General features: G+C 44.5%; 1 protein-coding gene across 1 annotated transcript in view; it reads left to right on the forward strand.

The window, feature by feature from the left end:
- Window positions 1-18,696, forward strand: part of SLC6A11 (solute carrier family 6 member 11) — a 134,002-nt gene that overhangs the window by 45,802 nt on the left and 69,504 nt on the right. The window contains exon 6 of the mRNA XM_030307407.1: window positions 17,139-17,273. Coding sequence (XP_030163267.1) covers window positions 17,139-17,273 — 135 coding nt within the window. The remainder of the gene's footprint in view (window positions 1-17,138; window positions 17,274-18,696) is intronic.

Here is an 18,696-nt window from a genome sequence, read left to right on the forward strand (position 1 = left end):
GTCTCCCCATCTTTCGGCCCCTCCCGTGCTCATGCTCTGTCTCTCTCTGTCTCTCAATAATAAATAAATGTTAAAAAAAATTTTTTTTTTTAAAAAGAGAGCTAAGTTTTCACAGAATATTGTCAGTGCTTTTTCTCTGGTTTACATCTTGAAATAAGAGCTAACCACATCTATTATGGAATCACCATGAATGCAGCAGCTACAAATGTGGGTAGACGGGTGTTTCATTGACCACTGGGCTCTATCTGTGGCGTTACCATCGGTGATAGGATTTTCTGAAATAATGAATGACATTAACGTTTGGTAAAGAACTGAATAAGAGAGTGTACAGTGTACCCTCAATTTACATGGTAATTCCATTTCTGGAAAATTCAGTTTATATTAAAATGAGGTAAAATATACTTTGAAGTTACTTGTAAAACAGATTCTAGGCTTGATAGTCAGAAACAGCTCCCCACCCCCATGAATGTCTAGTGGCACATTGGGAAAGCGTGTGAAACAGAGCAGTTTTTGTTATGTGGGGAGTGTCCCATGCGTTGCAGAATTACCAGCCCTCCTAGCCCTCGGTCGTTAAGTGCTGGGTCTCTATCTTTGTGATGACCTCAAATGGCCCGCGTGTCTCCAGGTCACCCCTTAGGCAACAGTACTACTTCGTTGACAAGCACCAATGTACGTTAAGCTGTTTAGCCTTGACAACAATCCTCTGAGTAGATATTTTCATTCCCACATTATGGGTGTGCACGTCGAGGCTTGGAGAGGTGTTGTCACCTGCTCATGATCACAGAGCTGGGACTGGACCCACTTCATTCATCTGCCTCACCACAGCGTTTAATACTGCGTTAGTGTTTTATGGAAGTGTATGTTTAAAGATGAATTCACGGGTGCCTTGGTGGCTCAGTCAGTTAATTATCTGACTCTTGACTTTGGCTCAGGTCACGATCTCGCAGTTCTTGGGGTTCAAGTCCTCTGTTGGGCTCTGCATTGACAGTGGGGAGCCTGCTTGGGATTCTCCCTCACTCTCTGCCCCTCCCCTGCTCTCTCTCTCTCTCTCTCTCTCTCTCTCTCTCTCTCTCTCTCTCTCTCTCAAATAAATAAACTTAAAATAAAGATGAATTCATCATGCATTTATTAAACACCTATTGGATCACAGGGACCGATAAGTCCTGTAGACACACAGGCAAATAACTAAGATGTGGTCCCCGTATAACACACGGGATGGTCCAGAGAGAGAGAGAAGGAGGGAACATGGCTCAGGAAAGGAAAAGAAAGAAAGGAATAGAAGGGATAGAAAGAGGGAACATGGCTCAGGAAAGGAATAGAAGGAAATCCACACTGTGGCCAATGTGCATTCCTCAAGAGGCAACGGAGAAAGGTAGGCTGGGTTGGTAGGCAGGGACCAGCTTAGGAGGGGTTTGTAGGCCAGCCTAGTAAGAAGATGAAAGGAATGGAGAGTCACTGGAAGGCTGAAAGCAGAGGGGTGACATGACCAGGGTTTCCTTATGAAAAGGCCCCTGTGACGGTGACATGGAGAGTGGGTCAACAGGAGCCAAGGCTGGGGCCCTCTTCTGCTGGTTCACCAGCACACGGTGGCAGCTTTGCAGTGGGGACAAGAGGACAGGTTTGAGAACCAACACAGGAGTGCAAATCAGCCCCCACCCACCCCCCCCCCGTGACTGAATGTAGAGGGTGAAAGGAACAGAGACGTCTGCAAGGAAACCCAGGTTCCTGGTTCAAGTGTGTGGTGCCTGGTGGCACTGCTGGCTGAGATGGGGGACCCGGCAGGAGGATAAGGCACGGCTAGAGCTGAGGGAGATCCCTGTTGCATTTGTGATGTCTGTAGCACTGTAAGTAGAGAGTGTCTGCACAGTGGTCTAGAGCCCAGGAGGGAGGGATGTCGGCAGGGGGGCACCAGCATATATGTTAGGGGTCCACGGATGCTTCAGGGAGCCCTTAAACCTCTTGGAATTGTGTAAAACTTTTGGGACCATGTGGATAACCACATTTTTCTAGGGTGATGGTTCACAGCTGTCCTCTCATTTTCAAAGAGGCTTGTGTCCCCCAAATGATGAGGAATTTCTGATAGTGTAATTTCATCTGATGTAAGTTACACCACTATTTTATATACCAGTACAAAATACTACCAATTGAGAAGGGTGTTTACCAGAAGCAAAAATACCTCTAATTCATCTGCTCTGTGTTCCCTGAACTTCACATGTGCCACATGAAATAACCACCCAAGACTCTAATGGACTCTCACTGTTTTGAAGTTTCTTTGGTGGATTCTCTTGTCTGCTGGCATATTGTTTGGATTTTAATAGCTATTGTTTGCATGTACTGCAGTAACAATATAATACAGCTTCATGTCCTGGAAGGTATTTTCTTAGATCCATAAAGTACAGTTGATGCTTGAGCCACATGGGGGTTAGGGCTGCACAGTTGAAAATCAATATATTAAGTTTTGACTCCCCAAAGACTTAACTAATAGCCTGCTGTTGACCAATAACATAAGCAGGTGACTAACACATATTTTGTATATGTATCATATATTGTAGTCTTACAGTCAAGTAAGCTAAAGAAAATGTTATTAAGAAAATTATAAGGGGGGTGCCTCAGTGGCTCAGTCGATTGAGCATCCGACTCTTGATTTTGGCTCAGGTCATGATCCCAGGGTCATGGGATCGAGCCACCACATCGGACTCCACGCTGAGCATTGGAGCCTACTTGAGATTCTGTCTCCCTCCCTCTCTCCTTCTACCACTCACCCCACTCATGCTCTTTCTCTTCTCTATAAAATAAAAAATCATAAGAGAAAATACATTTACAGCACTCTACTGGATTTATAATACAGTCCATATAAGAGGACCTGCAGAGTTCAAACCTATATTGTTCAAAGGTTAACTGTACTTGGTTGTTTCTTCATAAGAAAAGATAAAATTATGATTATTTTTCTAACGACTTATATTTGCTTTACAGTATCAATTTTCACCTCTTTTTGTGTGCCTGTCAGTGTAATCTTTTCAAAAGACCTTTTAAACACCAGAAATTGATTGAAATTAATTTAAACTATTTTTTTCAATGTTTATTTATTATTTGAGAGAGGGAGAGAGAGAGAGAGAGAGAGAGAGAGAGAGAGAGAGAGAGCATGAGCAGAGGAGGGGCACAGAGAGACACAGAATCTGAAGCAAGTTCCAGGCTCCGAGCTGTCATTACAGAGCCCAATGTGGGGCTCGAACTCACAACCCATGAGTTCATGACCTGAGCTGAAGTCAGACACTTAACCGACTGAGCCACCCAGGGGCCCCTAAACGATTTTAACCTACAAAGCCCCTCAACTGAAGCGATGATAATAGGGACAGCTCTGACCTAGGGCCCTTATACTCAGGGAGCAGTGGTGACCCTGCAGCTGCCACCTGAGGGGGGGCATCGTGACTTCAGAGATAATAAGGTGAACAGTGCGGAAAGCATGCATCTTCGAATTGGTGGAATTGAAACTGTGGGAACAGATGGGCTACCCAGGGAGAGAATGCAAGAGAAGGGAGGAGGGGTAAAGATAAGGGGTTTGGGGAGGCTGAGAGGTGGAGAAGGAACCTGAAAAGGAAGCTGAGTTCCCTGGGAAGTCGAGAAAAGCCAGGATTGAAAGGCCTGAGGAGGGAGTGAGGGAGGAGAGCCCACCGCATCTGTCCACGCGTGGTGAGAGCGCGTCCAGCTTCAGTGCACTGAAGGGGCTCTGGGGCAGTGGAGTCCAGCTGTGCATTTCTTAATTTATTCATGAAGAGGGGGGTGAGAGACAAAGGGTGACACCATTATCCAGCAAAGGGACACACAAGGAGGAACCTGTTTGGGGGAGAAAGTCGTGGTTTCGGTTTTGAGCATGTGGAATTATAGGTCAGAAATCCGGGTGGATGTACACATAAGGAACAAAAGGAGTTGAAAATGTGGGTCTTAAATTTGAGATACGGCTGGGCTGGTGAGAGAGACTGAAGGCCATCGGCACATCGGTGATGTGCTTAACTACTGGAGTAAGTAAGGCAAGTCAGGAGGGTGGGTAGAGAGCAAATAGAGGTTGGCTGAGGCCAGATTTTTGGGAATCAGCTTTGGAATCTACAGAGAGCAAGTGTAACTGTGAAACAGAGGGCGGGGCTCGCTCCCAATCTATCTTTGTATCCTCTATGCCTCCCACGGCATCTGGCACAGGACACATGCTCATCAAAGTTGGTCAACTGGCTGATAAATTGATGGAAAGAATGAGTGAAGAAATGAGTCTGTGAAAGAGACTAAAAAAAAAAAATCATGCGGAATGGAAACAGGAAACCAGAGGCATCATCTAATGAGGGAAAGTGAAAGCTGCAAAATTGGAGGACACGTGCTAAGAAATTACTGAGTTTGACCTAATAGGTGTGCCTGGTGTCTTCCGGGGTGGCTGCTGAGTGGAGAGGTGGCAGACAGAAGGTGGGTCTCCATCAACAGAGGCAAGTGTAGATTCTTCTTTCAAGTCATAAAGCTGTTTTGGAGGGAGCATTTTGCAGCCACAGGTGGCCTAGGTGGGATCCGTGTTGTTCAGGACTCCTAAGGCAGACCCAGCAGAACAGCAGGTGATTGGCCTGTGGGCTGATGGGAAGTGGTTTGTCTTAGAGAACAGGTGATGCAGGATCCAGGCAGCTCTTTCTGACTGAGACACAGTCCCTGAATGTTGGCTTTCCTCTCCACACCTCCATTGCCAAGAGGAAGCGTGTTAAAGACTATCGTAAGAGGATGTAGTGTGGTGCTTCTCGTCTGACAGCCTCCCCACAACCCCTGCCTGGGATTTAATGGTGTGCTTTAATGGTGCTCTTGGTCTCCATGGTGACACCAGCCTTCTAGTCCGAGAGAGATGGATGGGGTTTAAATCATTATTAGCCAAGGTACCAAGTGTGTTTTCCAGGCAGTAAATAATAGCTCCTAAAGCTCTTGTAAGCTTGGCTGGGCGCTGCATGGAATATTTATGTCATTTGAGCTTGTCTGGGGATTTGTTTTCATTTTTGTGGTCTTTATGGTGGAGCTATGTAAAAATCAATAGCATTGCCTCTCTAGTTAATCTTAACTCACCATGAAATAGGCTTAAACACTAGACTCCCCCATCCAGTGATTTTTAGATATCCTGTGGACAAAGATTTGAATCGGGCTCAACCGTCTTAATGAGCATGGTTGCTATTTAAGTACCTTGTCACCTCTGGGCCCCCAGCTTTTCTACTACCATGCAAAGCTGGTTTCTTTCCCTGGAGATGATGGTCCCAGGCTGAAGCACCCCACGTGTTCCATGTCCTGACAGTTCTTTCTTGCTCTGAGGAATGTATTCACACAGTACATTCTAGATCAGGACTCTTTAGAGCAATAGGGACAGTCTGTCTCCCTTCGCAGCCCAGGCCCATGAAGAGCTCTCTAGCTACACCACTGCCACCTGAGCTGCCTGCTCCCTCATCAGAGTGATGTGTTCCTGAGCTCCCGCTGCTACTACTGAATGGGTCCACCATTATGGCTGTCCATGTCTAGGGCTGGCTTGTATGCCCTTATAGGCAGGGGTCCGACTCATTCATCAGCATGCTTTCCAAAAACAGCAGAGGGCCTGACACACAGTGGGCTCAATAAATGGCTGGTGAATTGAATTAGAAAGCTCTTAATCCTCAGATGGAGAGGCTCAAAGTGAGAACTGTTTACATTTAAGGCCTGTTGCAGACACATGGGATTATATCCTGTTTTGTTCCATTTGTTCTTTCTGGATTATTGAGGTCATAATGTGTTCATTCACCCACTATTTAGTCTGTGTAGGCCTTTGTGAAAAGCATTCAGAGCCTGCAAAGATGAATAAGGCGTTTGCCCTTCAGTGAATCCCACTTTAGGAGAGGCAGGTGTACGAGAAGGTAGAATGATATCAGAGCTAAGTGAAAGAAGGCTGGGAGGCTGTTTGCTATGAGCCAATGTGTGAAGTTTCTGTGCCTGGTATTGTGTAGGCATTGGTTCATTTAATTCTCACCCTTAACCATAAGAGGTAGGAACTGTTATCCATATTCCATAGAGTTAAGAGCCCAAGGCTCAAAGGGATTGAGTTAATTGGCTGTATGATTATCCCATTTTATAGAAGAAAATATCAAGACCTAGAAAGACAATAACTTGCCAAAAGTAGGTCATGTACACAGAAAGTGCCAGAGGCGGGATTTGAGCTTGGTTATTCTGCTGTCAAGGTTGATCCCCCTATACTGCCCCCATGTGCTGTAGGCTAAGGAAGGAGGATTTCATCCTGTAGCCTAATGCTGATTCCTGAAAGACATGGTAATTGACCAGTCTTGAAGGTTGGCAAGATTTTGTTAACTAGAAAAGGGGGAAAGGACCTTCCAGGTGAAGAGAATGACAAAAGCAAAGGCTTACACCCATGAAAGTGCAGGGTTTGTTCGGGGACCACAGGGAAATGTGTGAGATGAAGCTGGTTGGATTGTAAGGCCACTTGAATTCACTATGGGACTATGTAGTGGTTGAGTGCTGGTTTTGGAGCCAGACAGATCTGAGCTTGAATCCTGTTTTTACTGTTTAACCATGGGCTAAATACTCAGCTTCTGGGTGCCTCACTGTCCACTTCTGTGAAAGGGGAAATGATAATGGTTTTTATCTTATAGAACTGGATAACATAAGAAGGAAGCATGTAGAACCAGCAATAAGTGTTAGTCCTGTCATTATTAGGGATCTCCTGATTTTCCATTTCTCCTGAACAGAGCACTTTTCCCTCTTAATCCCTCTGTTCCAACCAGCATACCCCTGATTGGTAAATAATAAAACCATGGGATCTCCAAGTTGGACTAGTCCATGGGTGTAGATGATCTTTATGGCCCCAACCATTAACAAGAAGAAAGAGTAACACCATTCCTAAGATGTTTGGTTCTGTGCCCACCATGCCCCAACCCCTGAAGATGCCTTATTGATCTAATCTTTCCTTCATAACCTATGAGGGCTGGCAGTGGCATTTTTGGGTCAGAATCTGAGAAGTCTTAGCAAATTTCCCCCCATAAACTGTACCTGATCCCCCAACAGCCACATACCCCTCAATGGGGAGCCCCCAGGCTCCTTTCTCACTGGGTTCCTGAAGCCTCATGAGGGTTGGCAATGCTTATTGTCCTTGGCTTCCCCCTGAAAGTCTGGCTCCCCCCTTTCACAGGGCAAGCTTTGTCCCTGTGATGACACAGCTGGGACCCATCCTTCCCTTCACTGCAGCCTTTCAGTCCCTTCTATTCTTTTAATTTGGAACTTGGTCTTAGGGGGTTTTATCCTGGTATAATTTCTCCTATTACATCTAAGAACTGTTTGCACCCTGCCCCCTTCAGTGACCATAGCTGTTGGCTGGAGTCAAGACTCCAGAGGATTCTCACCCATAATGGCCTCTTTGGCTTACTCCTACCTCTCTCTCTAGCTTCATTTCAGAGTCTGGCTGCTGCACCCCCTCACAGTGGCTATGTGCACTTCCCTTCTGTTCTGATGTTTTTCTTATCTCTGGTCCTCTTCACCTAGATTGTCCCAGCCAATGATTTAGTACCTCTTTACACCAGCCTTCTGCTTTCTGCTGCCCCAACAATGCTCTTCGCTCCCATTGTTAATGAGAGGATCCCATAAGGGTTTTCAAGAGCCACTCTCCTGCCCCCCCCCACCCTTACCGCCGAGACAGAGATGACTCCAGCCTCTTTGTTTACATTCTTGAACCCCCAGATATGTTGATTTCTACTGGCCAAAGCTACTCACTTACTGGGCTGGAGGGACATTGCTTATTGACCTAGTGATGCAAAGGCAGTCACAGTTTTTCCAATTATTGAGCAGTGTCTGTGTGGCAGTTGCCTTGCATGGTGATCTCAAATTCTCACATCAACCTTTGAAATAAGTGTTATCCTCATTTCACACATGAAGAGGACAGGGGCTCAGGAAGACCTCAGAGACCTTCTAACCCATGTATGCACCTTTCTACTTGATGATGGGATCCACACCAAATTTGGCTACTCACCCTGTCAGGCTCATTCTAAACTGTGACAGAGAAGGTTAAAACAGTGGTTTGTTAGAAATGGCGATCTCTTTGACAGGTCTGTTTTAACTGCTCTTTTAATTTTATGGACTGTACCTTTCTGAAGACTTCCTGACTGTATTTGTTGCCATTCCTGGTTGATTCCAGGTGTGGAAGGATGGTGGCTCTGAAGAGTGTACCTTCAGGATTCTCAGGTCATCCTTGGAATCTTCTTTTCATTCTGAGTAGAAAGGAATAAGGTGGATCATTTGGGCTAGTGCCTTCATTTAAGAAAAAATGATACAGACTTAGAGCAGGACAGGGCCTATCCAAGATCACAGAGGCAATCCATGGTTAGATATTTAGGTTACATGTTGGACTTCTTACAACGGAGACCTCAAAGAGCAGTAGTGGAAAGAACGTGTATTTCTCTCTCCCATAACAGTCCAGGTATAAGCTGCCTGCTGTTGGGGACCCAGGCTGTTTCTGTTCTGTTGCCATGTTTTTCTTCATTTCCTATTTCTGTTAGAATGGTTGCCCTCATTTCCATGGTCTAAGATTTCTCACAACTTGGTCTTCATTCCAGCCTGTGGGATGGGCAAGAGGAGAATAGGATACAGCTCTTCCCTTTAAAGATACAACCTGGAATTTGTACATAGTGTAGTCACATGGCCACACCTAGCTGCAAGAGGGTCTGGGAAATGTTGCCTTTATTCTAGAAAGCCATGGATCCAGTCAAAAATAGGCATTTTGTTACTGCAGAAAAAGGGAATGTGAATCTTGAAAGGGGGCCCATGTTCTCTGCCACTATGGTAAAATGGGGACTAGAGCTAGCTCATCCCACTCTGCTTGCTGCCTCCAGTTCTAACCCTGTCCCTCTCAACCCAGATCTAGGACAGTACCCTGAAACATGGGTCCCAAGGCTGGCTGGTGATTTTAGGCTCCACACATGGACTAACTTTTATAGATAAAGACACACCACAAATCACTGCATAAAAATTATAACTTCAGCTTCCCAAGGAAATATTTCTGCATTGCTGAAATGCTGTTATCTCCTTGAATAGTGAATATCTTTGCTATACTCTTGTGAAGACATGGCTCCATCCACCTATTTAGAATTTGATTGCTAGAACAGAATGTTTTTTTCTTCATTTCCTATTTCTGTTAGAATGGTCTAAGAATAATGTCTCTAAAAAGGGTGAAGAGGCCAGATGTGTTCATGGTGACATCCCTCCTTCAGATCCACATTCTCCTAGAACCTTGTTTTGAGAGATCAGTAACATCCTCTGGGAGATCATACCAGACTATTTAGTGCCTGCTATGGTGTCCCTACCTAGGAATTCAGGTAGTTTTCCCTCAAAAACTGGCACTGGGGAAAATCTGTTGATATTAAAAACATTGATTCTCTAAGGATTGCAATCATATGTAATGGGCATATGTACCCTACACACAGGGGCAAGCCCAGCTAGAATGGAAGGGGTGGGGGGAAGGCTAGACTAATACAATATTTCCCACACTGGGGTGGTAGGCTACGATGAGTTGCTGGCAAAAGTCAAGAAAACTGGACCTTTGAAGTTAAGGACAGACAGAGGGAGAAACAGGAGTTGAAAATAGGAAGGCATGTCTGGCCAGGTTTATGGCATGGAGCACAGCTTGTATGGTAGAAAGAGCTGACTTCTGATTACTTACCGTTCTGTGACTTGGCACAATCCACTTCTTTCTTTAATCCTCAAGTGTTTTTGTTTTTTGTTTGTTTGTTTGTTTTTGTCTACAAAATGGGGCCAGAACCTATTCGACTGGCATGAAGATCAGTCAGAGATAGTATACGACACATCTTTGGCACCCGGTGGTGCCTCAATTACCAACAGCATCTTCCAAGGCCCTAGGTAACTGGCTCTCAGAAGGTTCAGCCTAAATTAGAGTCAGGACCTTGGATAGCTCTACAAATCCTGGTCCTTTGAAAGGGTTGTGGTTAATCCTGGACTGTTCTAGAAAACATTGTGGTTGCTGGGCAGGACCCCAGCGATCATCCATGTGATCTATCCCACAAATATGGGAAGTGTTTTTTTCTACTGGCAGTCCACAGGATGATTTTAGTGATACATGAACCTGGATTAAAGAACATCCGATTACATAATGAGATAATATTCCCTTTCCATGTTGCTTAAGGCAAAAGGTACAGTTAACTGCTTCATCTTTTAGCACCTCCTTGACACTTGCTACTCTTGGTTTTGAACAGAGAACATAGCCCAGACTCTAACTGAGCCTTTGGCTATAATTTAATCATGCTTTGTTTTCATTGCATTTATTTTTGCATTTACCTTCTATATTTGTCATTAGAGGTAATGGTTTTCTGTTTATGGCGGTAATTCAGTTTTTCCATTACATATATTTATTGAACATAAGAGAGAATATTGAATTATAGAAAATATTAAGTAAATAATACAAAAGCATACATATATATGGCAAAAAAAATTGAGAAAATGGTATAAAGATGATTGAAGCTTGGATTAGTTCATCCCTGCCTCTTGTGGATGGTAAAGTGCCAGCCCAGAGAGGCAATGGAACTTGCTCAAGCCACTTATTATATTGGATCTTCTGACCCTGTGGTTCTATGTCTTTGCCCCCACACCAGCCTACTTTCCCAAAGCCTTTTGAACAAGGCTCAACTTTCCAATTGACCCCATTATCCTGGAAAACTTAGGGAGGGGCAGCCTTTCTGTAACTTTTGTCATGTTCTCAATGATCAGACAGTCTCCCTGCTATGAAATAAATAGCTGTGTCCTGGAAGTAGGGGGAAAATGCTCCACAATTCCAGTATTGGAATGCAAATGAGCAATTAGAGTCAATTAAAACAGGATACAGTATAATTACCACCAAGTGTGCTAACCTTTATATTCAAGAGGACTTGACCTGCTGAAAGGAAATTAAACAATAGTAAAAAACAAAACAAAACCTCTTCCTTAACCAAGGGGGATGTGCTTGGGGCAGGAGCCTCACTTCAGGGGCCTCTGAGGTCTGACAGATTAGACCCTCCTTCCCCCACACCCAACTCTCTGGGTCTGAGCTACCAGCCAGACTTGATGGTACCTTGTCAGTGACTTTTATGCCCATCACCAAACACTGCATATTTTAGCTAAATGCCCAAGCCCTGCTTGGCTCTTCCAGAGACTCCTGTAGCCTCGGGCATCTTGAAAGCCATGCTGAACTTTGCTGCAAAGTACCTTGTATCTGCACTTCCTTGACCTCTGCATCTGAACTGATCTGTCTTTTAAAGCCAGATCTCTTACTTCCTTATTTATAAACACTCCTCTGAAAATCCGATTCGATTTTCTGAATCCCATTTTATGCGGACCCAGCGTTTCCTACAGAGGAAGCACACGGTAGTGTTGTGAAACCCTGCAGTCTAACCTTGGGGTCCCAGACCTCAGCCTGCTTATTTGTTCATCCATCCACCAAATGTTTATTGAGCTTGTTTTATGTACCTTGTGCTGTCCTGGGCACTGTGGACATAGCAGGGAAAGTAAAAGACAAAACTCCCTTTCCTCAAGGAGCTCATATTTTAGAAATCTTACACTTACAAGGTGATAAAACAGCAGGTGGAGAGCAGCTAGAGGGGACCAGAGAGCACTGGAGTGACAGGGATGTGTGTGTGGTGGGGGAGGGAGTCAGGGAGGAAGTGGCACTCCAGCTGTCCGTAACAGGTGGGCAGATGGCATGGCTTATAGGTTTAGAGGGTGGATCCTGAGCTGATACTGAGGTACAGTAGTCCGGCCCCCCGCCCCTTATTCATGGTTTTGATCTCTGCGGTTTCAGTTCCTCCCTGGAAGCAGATGATCCTCCTCCTGATGTCAGAAGGTCAATAGTAGCCTAATGCTATGTCACAGTAGTCTAGGTCATTCACCTTGCTTCTCCTTACACAGGCACGTTATCATCTCACAGCATCACAAGAGGGATAAGTATAGTACAGTGAGGTATTTTGGGAGAGAGAGACCACATTCACTTAACTTTTATTGCAGTATATTGTTATAATTGTTCTAGTTTATTCTTAGTTAATGTTCATTAAAGTGTTTAATCTCTTACTGTGACTAATTTATTAATTAAACTTTATCATAGGTATGTACATACAGGAAAAAACATAGTATATATAGGGTTCAGTCCTACCTATCTGGATCTTGGAACATATCCCCCATGGATAAGGGTGAGTGGGGGCTTATAGTACTTCAGAAACACCATTCTGGGCTTCAGCTGCCTGATGTATAAAGTAGGTAGGACAATGGTATCACACCTGAATGGCAGGGTCCCTGACTTTGAGGAGTCCTCAGCCTTGTGGGGATTCAAACACACCCAGGAGGAACACCTGGGGCTGGATAGTACAAATAGAAGAAGGCACAAAAAGATAAGGAGGCCTTGAAGGAGCCTGGCATGCTTTCCAAGGGTGAGGAACCTGGTACAGCAGAGGACAAAGTAGTTGGGGGAAGGATAGAGACTGATCAAGTCACACAGCAAGCCAGGGAAGCCCAAGATTTGAACACGGGGTCATCTGACTCAAAGCCTAATCCTTTGCGCTATATCCCACGGCCTTCAATGTGCGGTTGGGGAGGGCAGATTCAGAGAAGCAGGAAGACACATGCTGAATTCATAGTTTTGAAACTTGCCTGCAGTGTGGACAGAGTGGGGCTGGTGCATGACTGAGAAGAAAGATAATGAAAGGCTTTGGTGGTGGGGCTGAAGAGAGGGTGTAATTTCAGAATATAGTTGGAGATCAAGTTGGTGGGTCTTAATACCACTGATTGAATGGGGACACAGCTCAGGAAAGAGGGGAGGCAGACTCCAGCTTGAACACCTGGAGGACAACCCAGGGGACAGTATTCTCAGCCCACTTCCACATTGTTGGCTAGTTCCACATCTTCCCTGCCTGACTCAGCCTCTCCCATTCCTGCTTATCCTTGGAGACCCAGCTGCAACTCCACTGTCGGCACCCAAAGGCCGAATCCATTCACAAAGAACCTTCCGGCCTGTCTCTCTAGCCTCCTTTTCCTGTTTCACACTGCTCCTTTGGGTGTCATGACCCCAGGAACCCCATTCAGGTATGCACATTCAGCAGGTCTTTCCTTAAGCACGAGATATGGGGCTTACCACTCTGGGCACAGGGACTAAGGACCTGCAGGAGACTGTGAAGGCATAAATGAAAAGTGGGCTAGATCAAGGGTAGAAGATAGTGGGTTTCTTCCCAGCTGATTATGGAGCTGCCTGGAGTACTGTGGAGGGTTCTGAGGCTGTGTCCATGCTTAGCTGCACAGAGTATTGTGATCGATTAGTGATGTCTGCCATGAACACAGGAGGGATAGGGCAGAGTAAATGCCATTTATGTACAATTTCTTAATGACAAGATCTGTATTGTATGGACAATCTACAGCTGTTCTCAGGAAAAATCAAAGATGATATCCCAATGACTGGTATAACTGAGGGCAGAAACAAATCAGAAGGGGGCTGTTAAGAGAACCAGGACCAGTGTCAGATACAGGCTGTCCTCAGCATTGCATTTCAACTTTCATACCACTCTCCACTTGTGTCCATTACATAATGATGCCCCTAAACCACCTTTTGTTCCCTGACTTGAGGCTCTCAAACCTCAGCTCACAAAGGGATTTTTCTAGCTAATGCCTGCCAGCCAGTGGTTTCGTTTTGGCAGCCTAAGTCATTGTCTGTACTGTGGTCTTTGAGCAGTTCATCTGAATATTTTATTTCCCTTATGGTTTTATTTTAAAAAACGTAAAAATGAAGGTGTGGATACCAGTGGAGGAAGGGTAGTTCTCCTCAATGTAATGTAGAAGCAGAACATGCATTTAGAACTTTAAACAATGGAATTACTTCAAAATAATTGTTATCTATTTAATAAATCATACTACTGTGGTCATTGAGGAGTAGTCTGCTATGTATGCTGCTGAGGGCATAGTGAGGGTGCATTTGGCCAGGTTATAAGTGACCCCTTAATGTTCACTCAAAAACAGACCAGGTGGAGGGGTTCCTGGGTGCTCAGTTGGTTGAGTATCCAACTCGTCTCCTGATTTTGACTCAGGTCATGATCCCAGGGTCCTAGGATCCAGCCCCACATCAGGCTTCATGCTCAGCCTAAGATTCTCTCTCTCCCTCTGCCCCTCTACCTTGCTTGCTCGTGTGTGCGCTCTCTCGCTCTCTCTCTCAAAAAAAAAAAAAAAAAAAAAAAAAAAAAAAAAAAGACCAGGTGGAGTATAACCAACAAGTTTAGTCACATCAAGGTGGTCCCACAGAGTAAAGATAAAGTCCTATGATTTTCACTTGTTCTATTTTATAGGATAACATTCTTTTCCTTACATTTTGTGAGCATTGGGGGTTAAGATAGATATGTCATCCTTTGGGGCCTGGGCATTCTGGATAATTAATCTTCTGCCATACCATAGAGACAAAAGTGGAAATTATGCAGTTAAAAGCAATAGATTTTAGCTTCCTCCTGTCTTTTCACAGACATAAGCCAGTTGACCACGGTGTGGGGGTTCATTCTGAAGGAAGATACTCAAGAATTTATATGAAATGCTGAAGATCCACGCAAGATTGTGTCTGTAAGGCTAAGAGAAATGGGAGCTTTTATACCACGATGAGCTGTCTGGGCAGGAACCGTCGGCCCTATTGACTGCTGGCCTCTCATTTTTGACTATTGATATCAGCTGTTGGCTCTGATTCTTATACATCTGACTTGCATTCACCTGGATTACAGTATATGTTACAGCAAGAGGTTGTTTGAAATAACTGACATGTCAGTAGAGCTGACTGTTGGTTTGGAAACAGGATGCTTAACTGGCTGGGGCAGGGCTGTGAATAAGCTGAGGATGCTGCCAGCACTGTGGGCCAAGGACAGTGTCTGGATGAAACAACCCAGTCCTCCAGATGTGAGCTCCAGGACCCAATGACACCACCCTCTGCTGGTTCTTATTTCTTGTTTTTGAGGACTGGGTTTAAATCCCTGCTTTGTCACCAACTGAATGACTTACATTTGCATTTATGTAAAGTATGGACTCTTTTTTGTTTGAAGGTTAAGTGCAAAGAAGCAATACCTTTTTTTGTTACTGCTTTACAATGTTCCTGTCCCCTTTAGTCCCTCTAATGCGTATATGACCATTCTTCAATGAAGTAATAGCCCAGTTAACACAAGGATCACTGTGTGTCCTGCCATAAATAGCATCTCTATTTCAGTTTTTCGAAGATGTTAATTTATATGAAAATAAAAAATAATACAAGGAAAAATTCAAGTTACATAAATGTAACTATTTCCATTGTCATGTGTAAAGTGGCTGGCATTTAGTAAGATTTTATTCTCTTCTTCCCTCTGTCCCCATTTCCCATGTCCTGAACTCCTTTATGGTCCAATACCTGGATCACCTCCTTGGAGAAGCCCTCCCTGACTGCCTCTGTAATTAGCTACTCTTTGGTCCTCCATCCTTTATATTCCGCTGATTACATAATGCATGAATTATCTACTTACCTACATGTCTGTCTTTTCTACCAGAGCGGGGCCTCTTGAGGCAGAAACTTCCATATCAAGACTTATTTGCATATTCCAGAGTCTAGCTCAGCACTTGGTGCATAGGAGTGTTTTTGGTGAGTGAGTGAGTAAGTAGGTGGATGAGTGAGTAAATGAATGAATGCAAAAACTGAGTGAGGGACTAGACCACTGGTAAAAGAAACCCTGAGCTGGGAAGGGTTTCAACTAGAAGAATTAAGACCGTAGGTCACACAGCACAAGTACTTTAGCAGGGAAGTCTGAGTCTCTGAACCATCCAAAAGCTGGTACACATATCTGTGTCTGTGCACCTTTGGGGGAAGAGAGGAGAGTCTGTAGCTGTCCTCAGATTCTCAGAGACATCCATGGCCCCCAAATGTTGACAAGTTGCTGATGTAAACAGATGGAACAGGCAGGCCCCACCAAGAGGGCACAACGAAGTGATTACAGAAGAGATGTGACAAAGGAGGAAAAATCAGACCTGGAGGAGGAGACACCAAGTCCTGCATGGACCTCAAGGAGAGGTTGTGGCCCAAGGACAGGATAGAGTCTTGAGGGTGTTGCTATTTGCTTATAAGCAGTGCTTGTGTGAGGAAACCCAGGGAAGATTCTGTTTCTTGTGCAGAATCTGTGGGCTGAAAAGGGCTGCTCAGTTTGCTGGTTCCAATCACTGGCCTCCAGGTACACCGAGCAGAAATGATCCCAGGCAAACACTGGGTCTTTCTTGCCCCAAATAGCTTCCCTCCCCCATTTCCCTGCACTTTACTCTTCTCTCTTCTCTTCTCTTCTCTTCTCTTCTCTTCTCTTCTCTCCTCTCCTCTCCTCTCCTCTCCTCTCCTCTCCTCTCCTCTCCTCTCCTCTCCTCTCCTCAGTATGTATGTATGTATGTATGTATTTATTTATTTAGAGAGGGCATGTGAGCAGGGGAGGGGCAGAGAGAGAGAGAGAGATAGGAAATCCCAAGCAGGCTCCACACTGTCAGCACAGAGCCCAAGGTGGGGCTTGATCTCTCAAACCCTGAGATCACGACCTGAGTCAAAGTCAAGAGTCAGACACTCAACCAACTGGGCCACCCAGGTGCCCCTCCCCTGCATCTTTCTATTCTATCCTTGGCTGTGAAAACTTGATTATCATTGAGAGCAGTCTTTTTCAAAAATGTGGGTCATGGCCCATTGGTGAATCGTGACGTAAATTTAGAGGGTCATGACCAGCCTTATGAAAACATGAAATAGAATATGATAGAAAATATTGAGTGCATCACACATGTAAGAGTGAGTATCATGTGGGACGTCCTGTTTCAGCTCAATATGTATGGGATTTTGATATCATATGTATTTCCTTTTGTGGGTTGTGGTCACAAATGATTGATAAGCACCGGTCTCAAGCATCATTGTAGGCATTCATGAGATACTCGCTGAAAGGCCAGGCCCCTGAGCGGACAGTGATGAGAGATGAGGTGGGAGAAGAAGCCACGTTGGGGTTCTACACTGGAAAGTCCTCTTCTCCTGGCCAGAAGTTAGGGCCCTGCCACATTGCCCACCACCATCACCCCTTCTTGATTCTTTCCTCTCCTCCCCTGGGCAGGTTGTATACGTCACTGCAACATTTCCCTATATCATGCTTCTGATCCTCCTGATCCGAGGGGTCACCTTGCCTGGGGCCTCCGAAGGCATCAAGTTCTACCTGTATCCTGACCTCTCCCGGCTCTCCGACCCACAGGTAAAGTTGCTTGCTTCGTGTCCAGTTGCCTGTCACCACTGGGACGCCCTCTGCCAGCCTCTGCTGCCAGCCACGGGGGCTTAGCAGCTGGCTGAGCATGTAGAAGTCCATGGACCCCTTCTCACAATAATCATTTTCCATGCATAAATTAAATGCCTAGGAAATCCAGTATATTGAAATACAACCATCAAAACATCAACAAAAGACAAATTTGTGGCGTGTAATAATATATGTGCTTGTTTATCAATACATTAAAGAGCAAGATCCAGCAACAGGTCCTATGATTTTTATGGTTTCAAAGTCATGGTGAGCATAAATGATGTGTGGAGATATCTATACTGTGATATGAAAGTATCTGGGATTTCTACTGCTGACAATTCTGCAGTTTGTTGTCTATATTCATAATTGAAGAAATGCTAAATTTGTTAGAGGTAAGTGTAAACATAAAGTTTTTCCTCTGCCTAAGATCACAGATCCCCCAGCCATGCATCTCAGTGAGACCAACTGGGTCTTTGTTGGTGATTGATTTTCCTTGTGGGTGCAGCTCGCAGAAAGAAAATAATTGGTGAAAACTGGCTCACCTCTTAATTGTGTCTGGTAAGGCGTTGGTTGTGCTGAATCTTGGATAGTGACTGTTTATACCTAAGCTTCTCTAAGTGGGCAGTGATGGTGTTCCCAGGTGTATGTTAGACAAGAGGTGAAAACAGACACCTTGCAGGCCCAGAAATGCTCAACCTCACTACTTGTTAGAAGCTCCTGGGACCTTTTGAAAAATCCCAATTCCCAGAGTGTAACCCAGACCAATTAAATTAAATTTTCTGGGGGTGGTTCCCAGGTATCAGTGTTTCCTAAAGGCCATCAGGTAAATCCAGGGTGTCAGACAATGTGCTCAAAGACATCTGATGGCCGAGGAGACATCCATGTTTGTTTAATTGAAATATAGTTGATATACAATGTTATATTAGTTTCAGCTGTACAACATAGTGATTCTGGCATTTTCATACATTGCAAAGTGATCACCCTGGTAAATCTAACTACCATCTGTCAGCATACACAGTTGTTATATATTATCAACTATATTCCATGTAGTGTACGTTGTATCCCTCTGACTTATTTATTTTATAACTGGAAGTTTGTACCTTTTAATCCCCTTCTGCTATTTTGCCTACCCCCATCCCAGCAACCACTAGATTGTTCTCTGTATCTTGGAGTCTGTTTCTGTTCTGTTTTGTTAATTTTTTTTGGATTCAACATATAAGCAAAATCATACAGTATTTGTCTTTCTCTGACTTATTTCACTTAACATAATATCCCCAGGTCCATCCATGTTGTTGCAAATGGCAAGATTGCATTCTCCTTTGTGACTGAATAGTATTCTGTTGTATGTATCTGTGTACCATATTTTCTTTATCCATTTGTCAAT

Source organism: Lynx canadensis, chromosome A2 (genome assembly GCF_007474595.2).
Source record: "Lynx canadensis isolate LIC74 chromosome A2, mLynCan4.pri.v2, whole genome shotgun sequence".
Classification (NCBI taxonomy): domain Eukaryota; kingdom Metazoa; phylum Chordata; class Mammalia; order Carnivora; family Felidae; genus Lynx; species Lynx canadensis.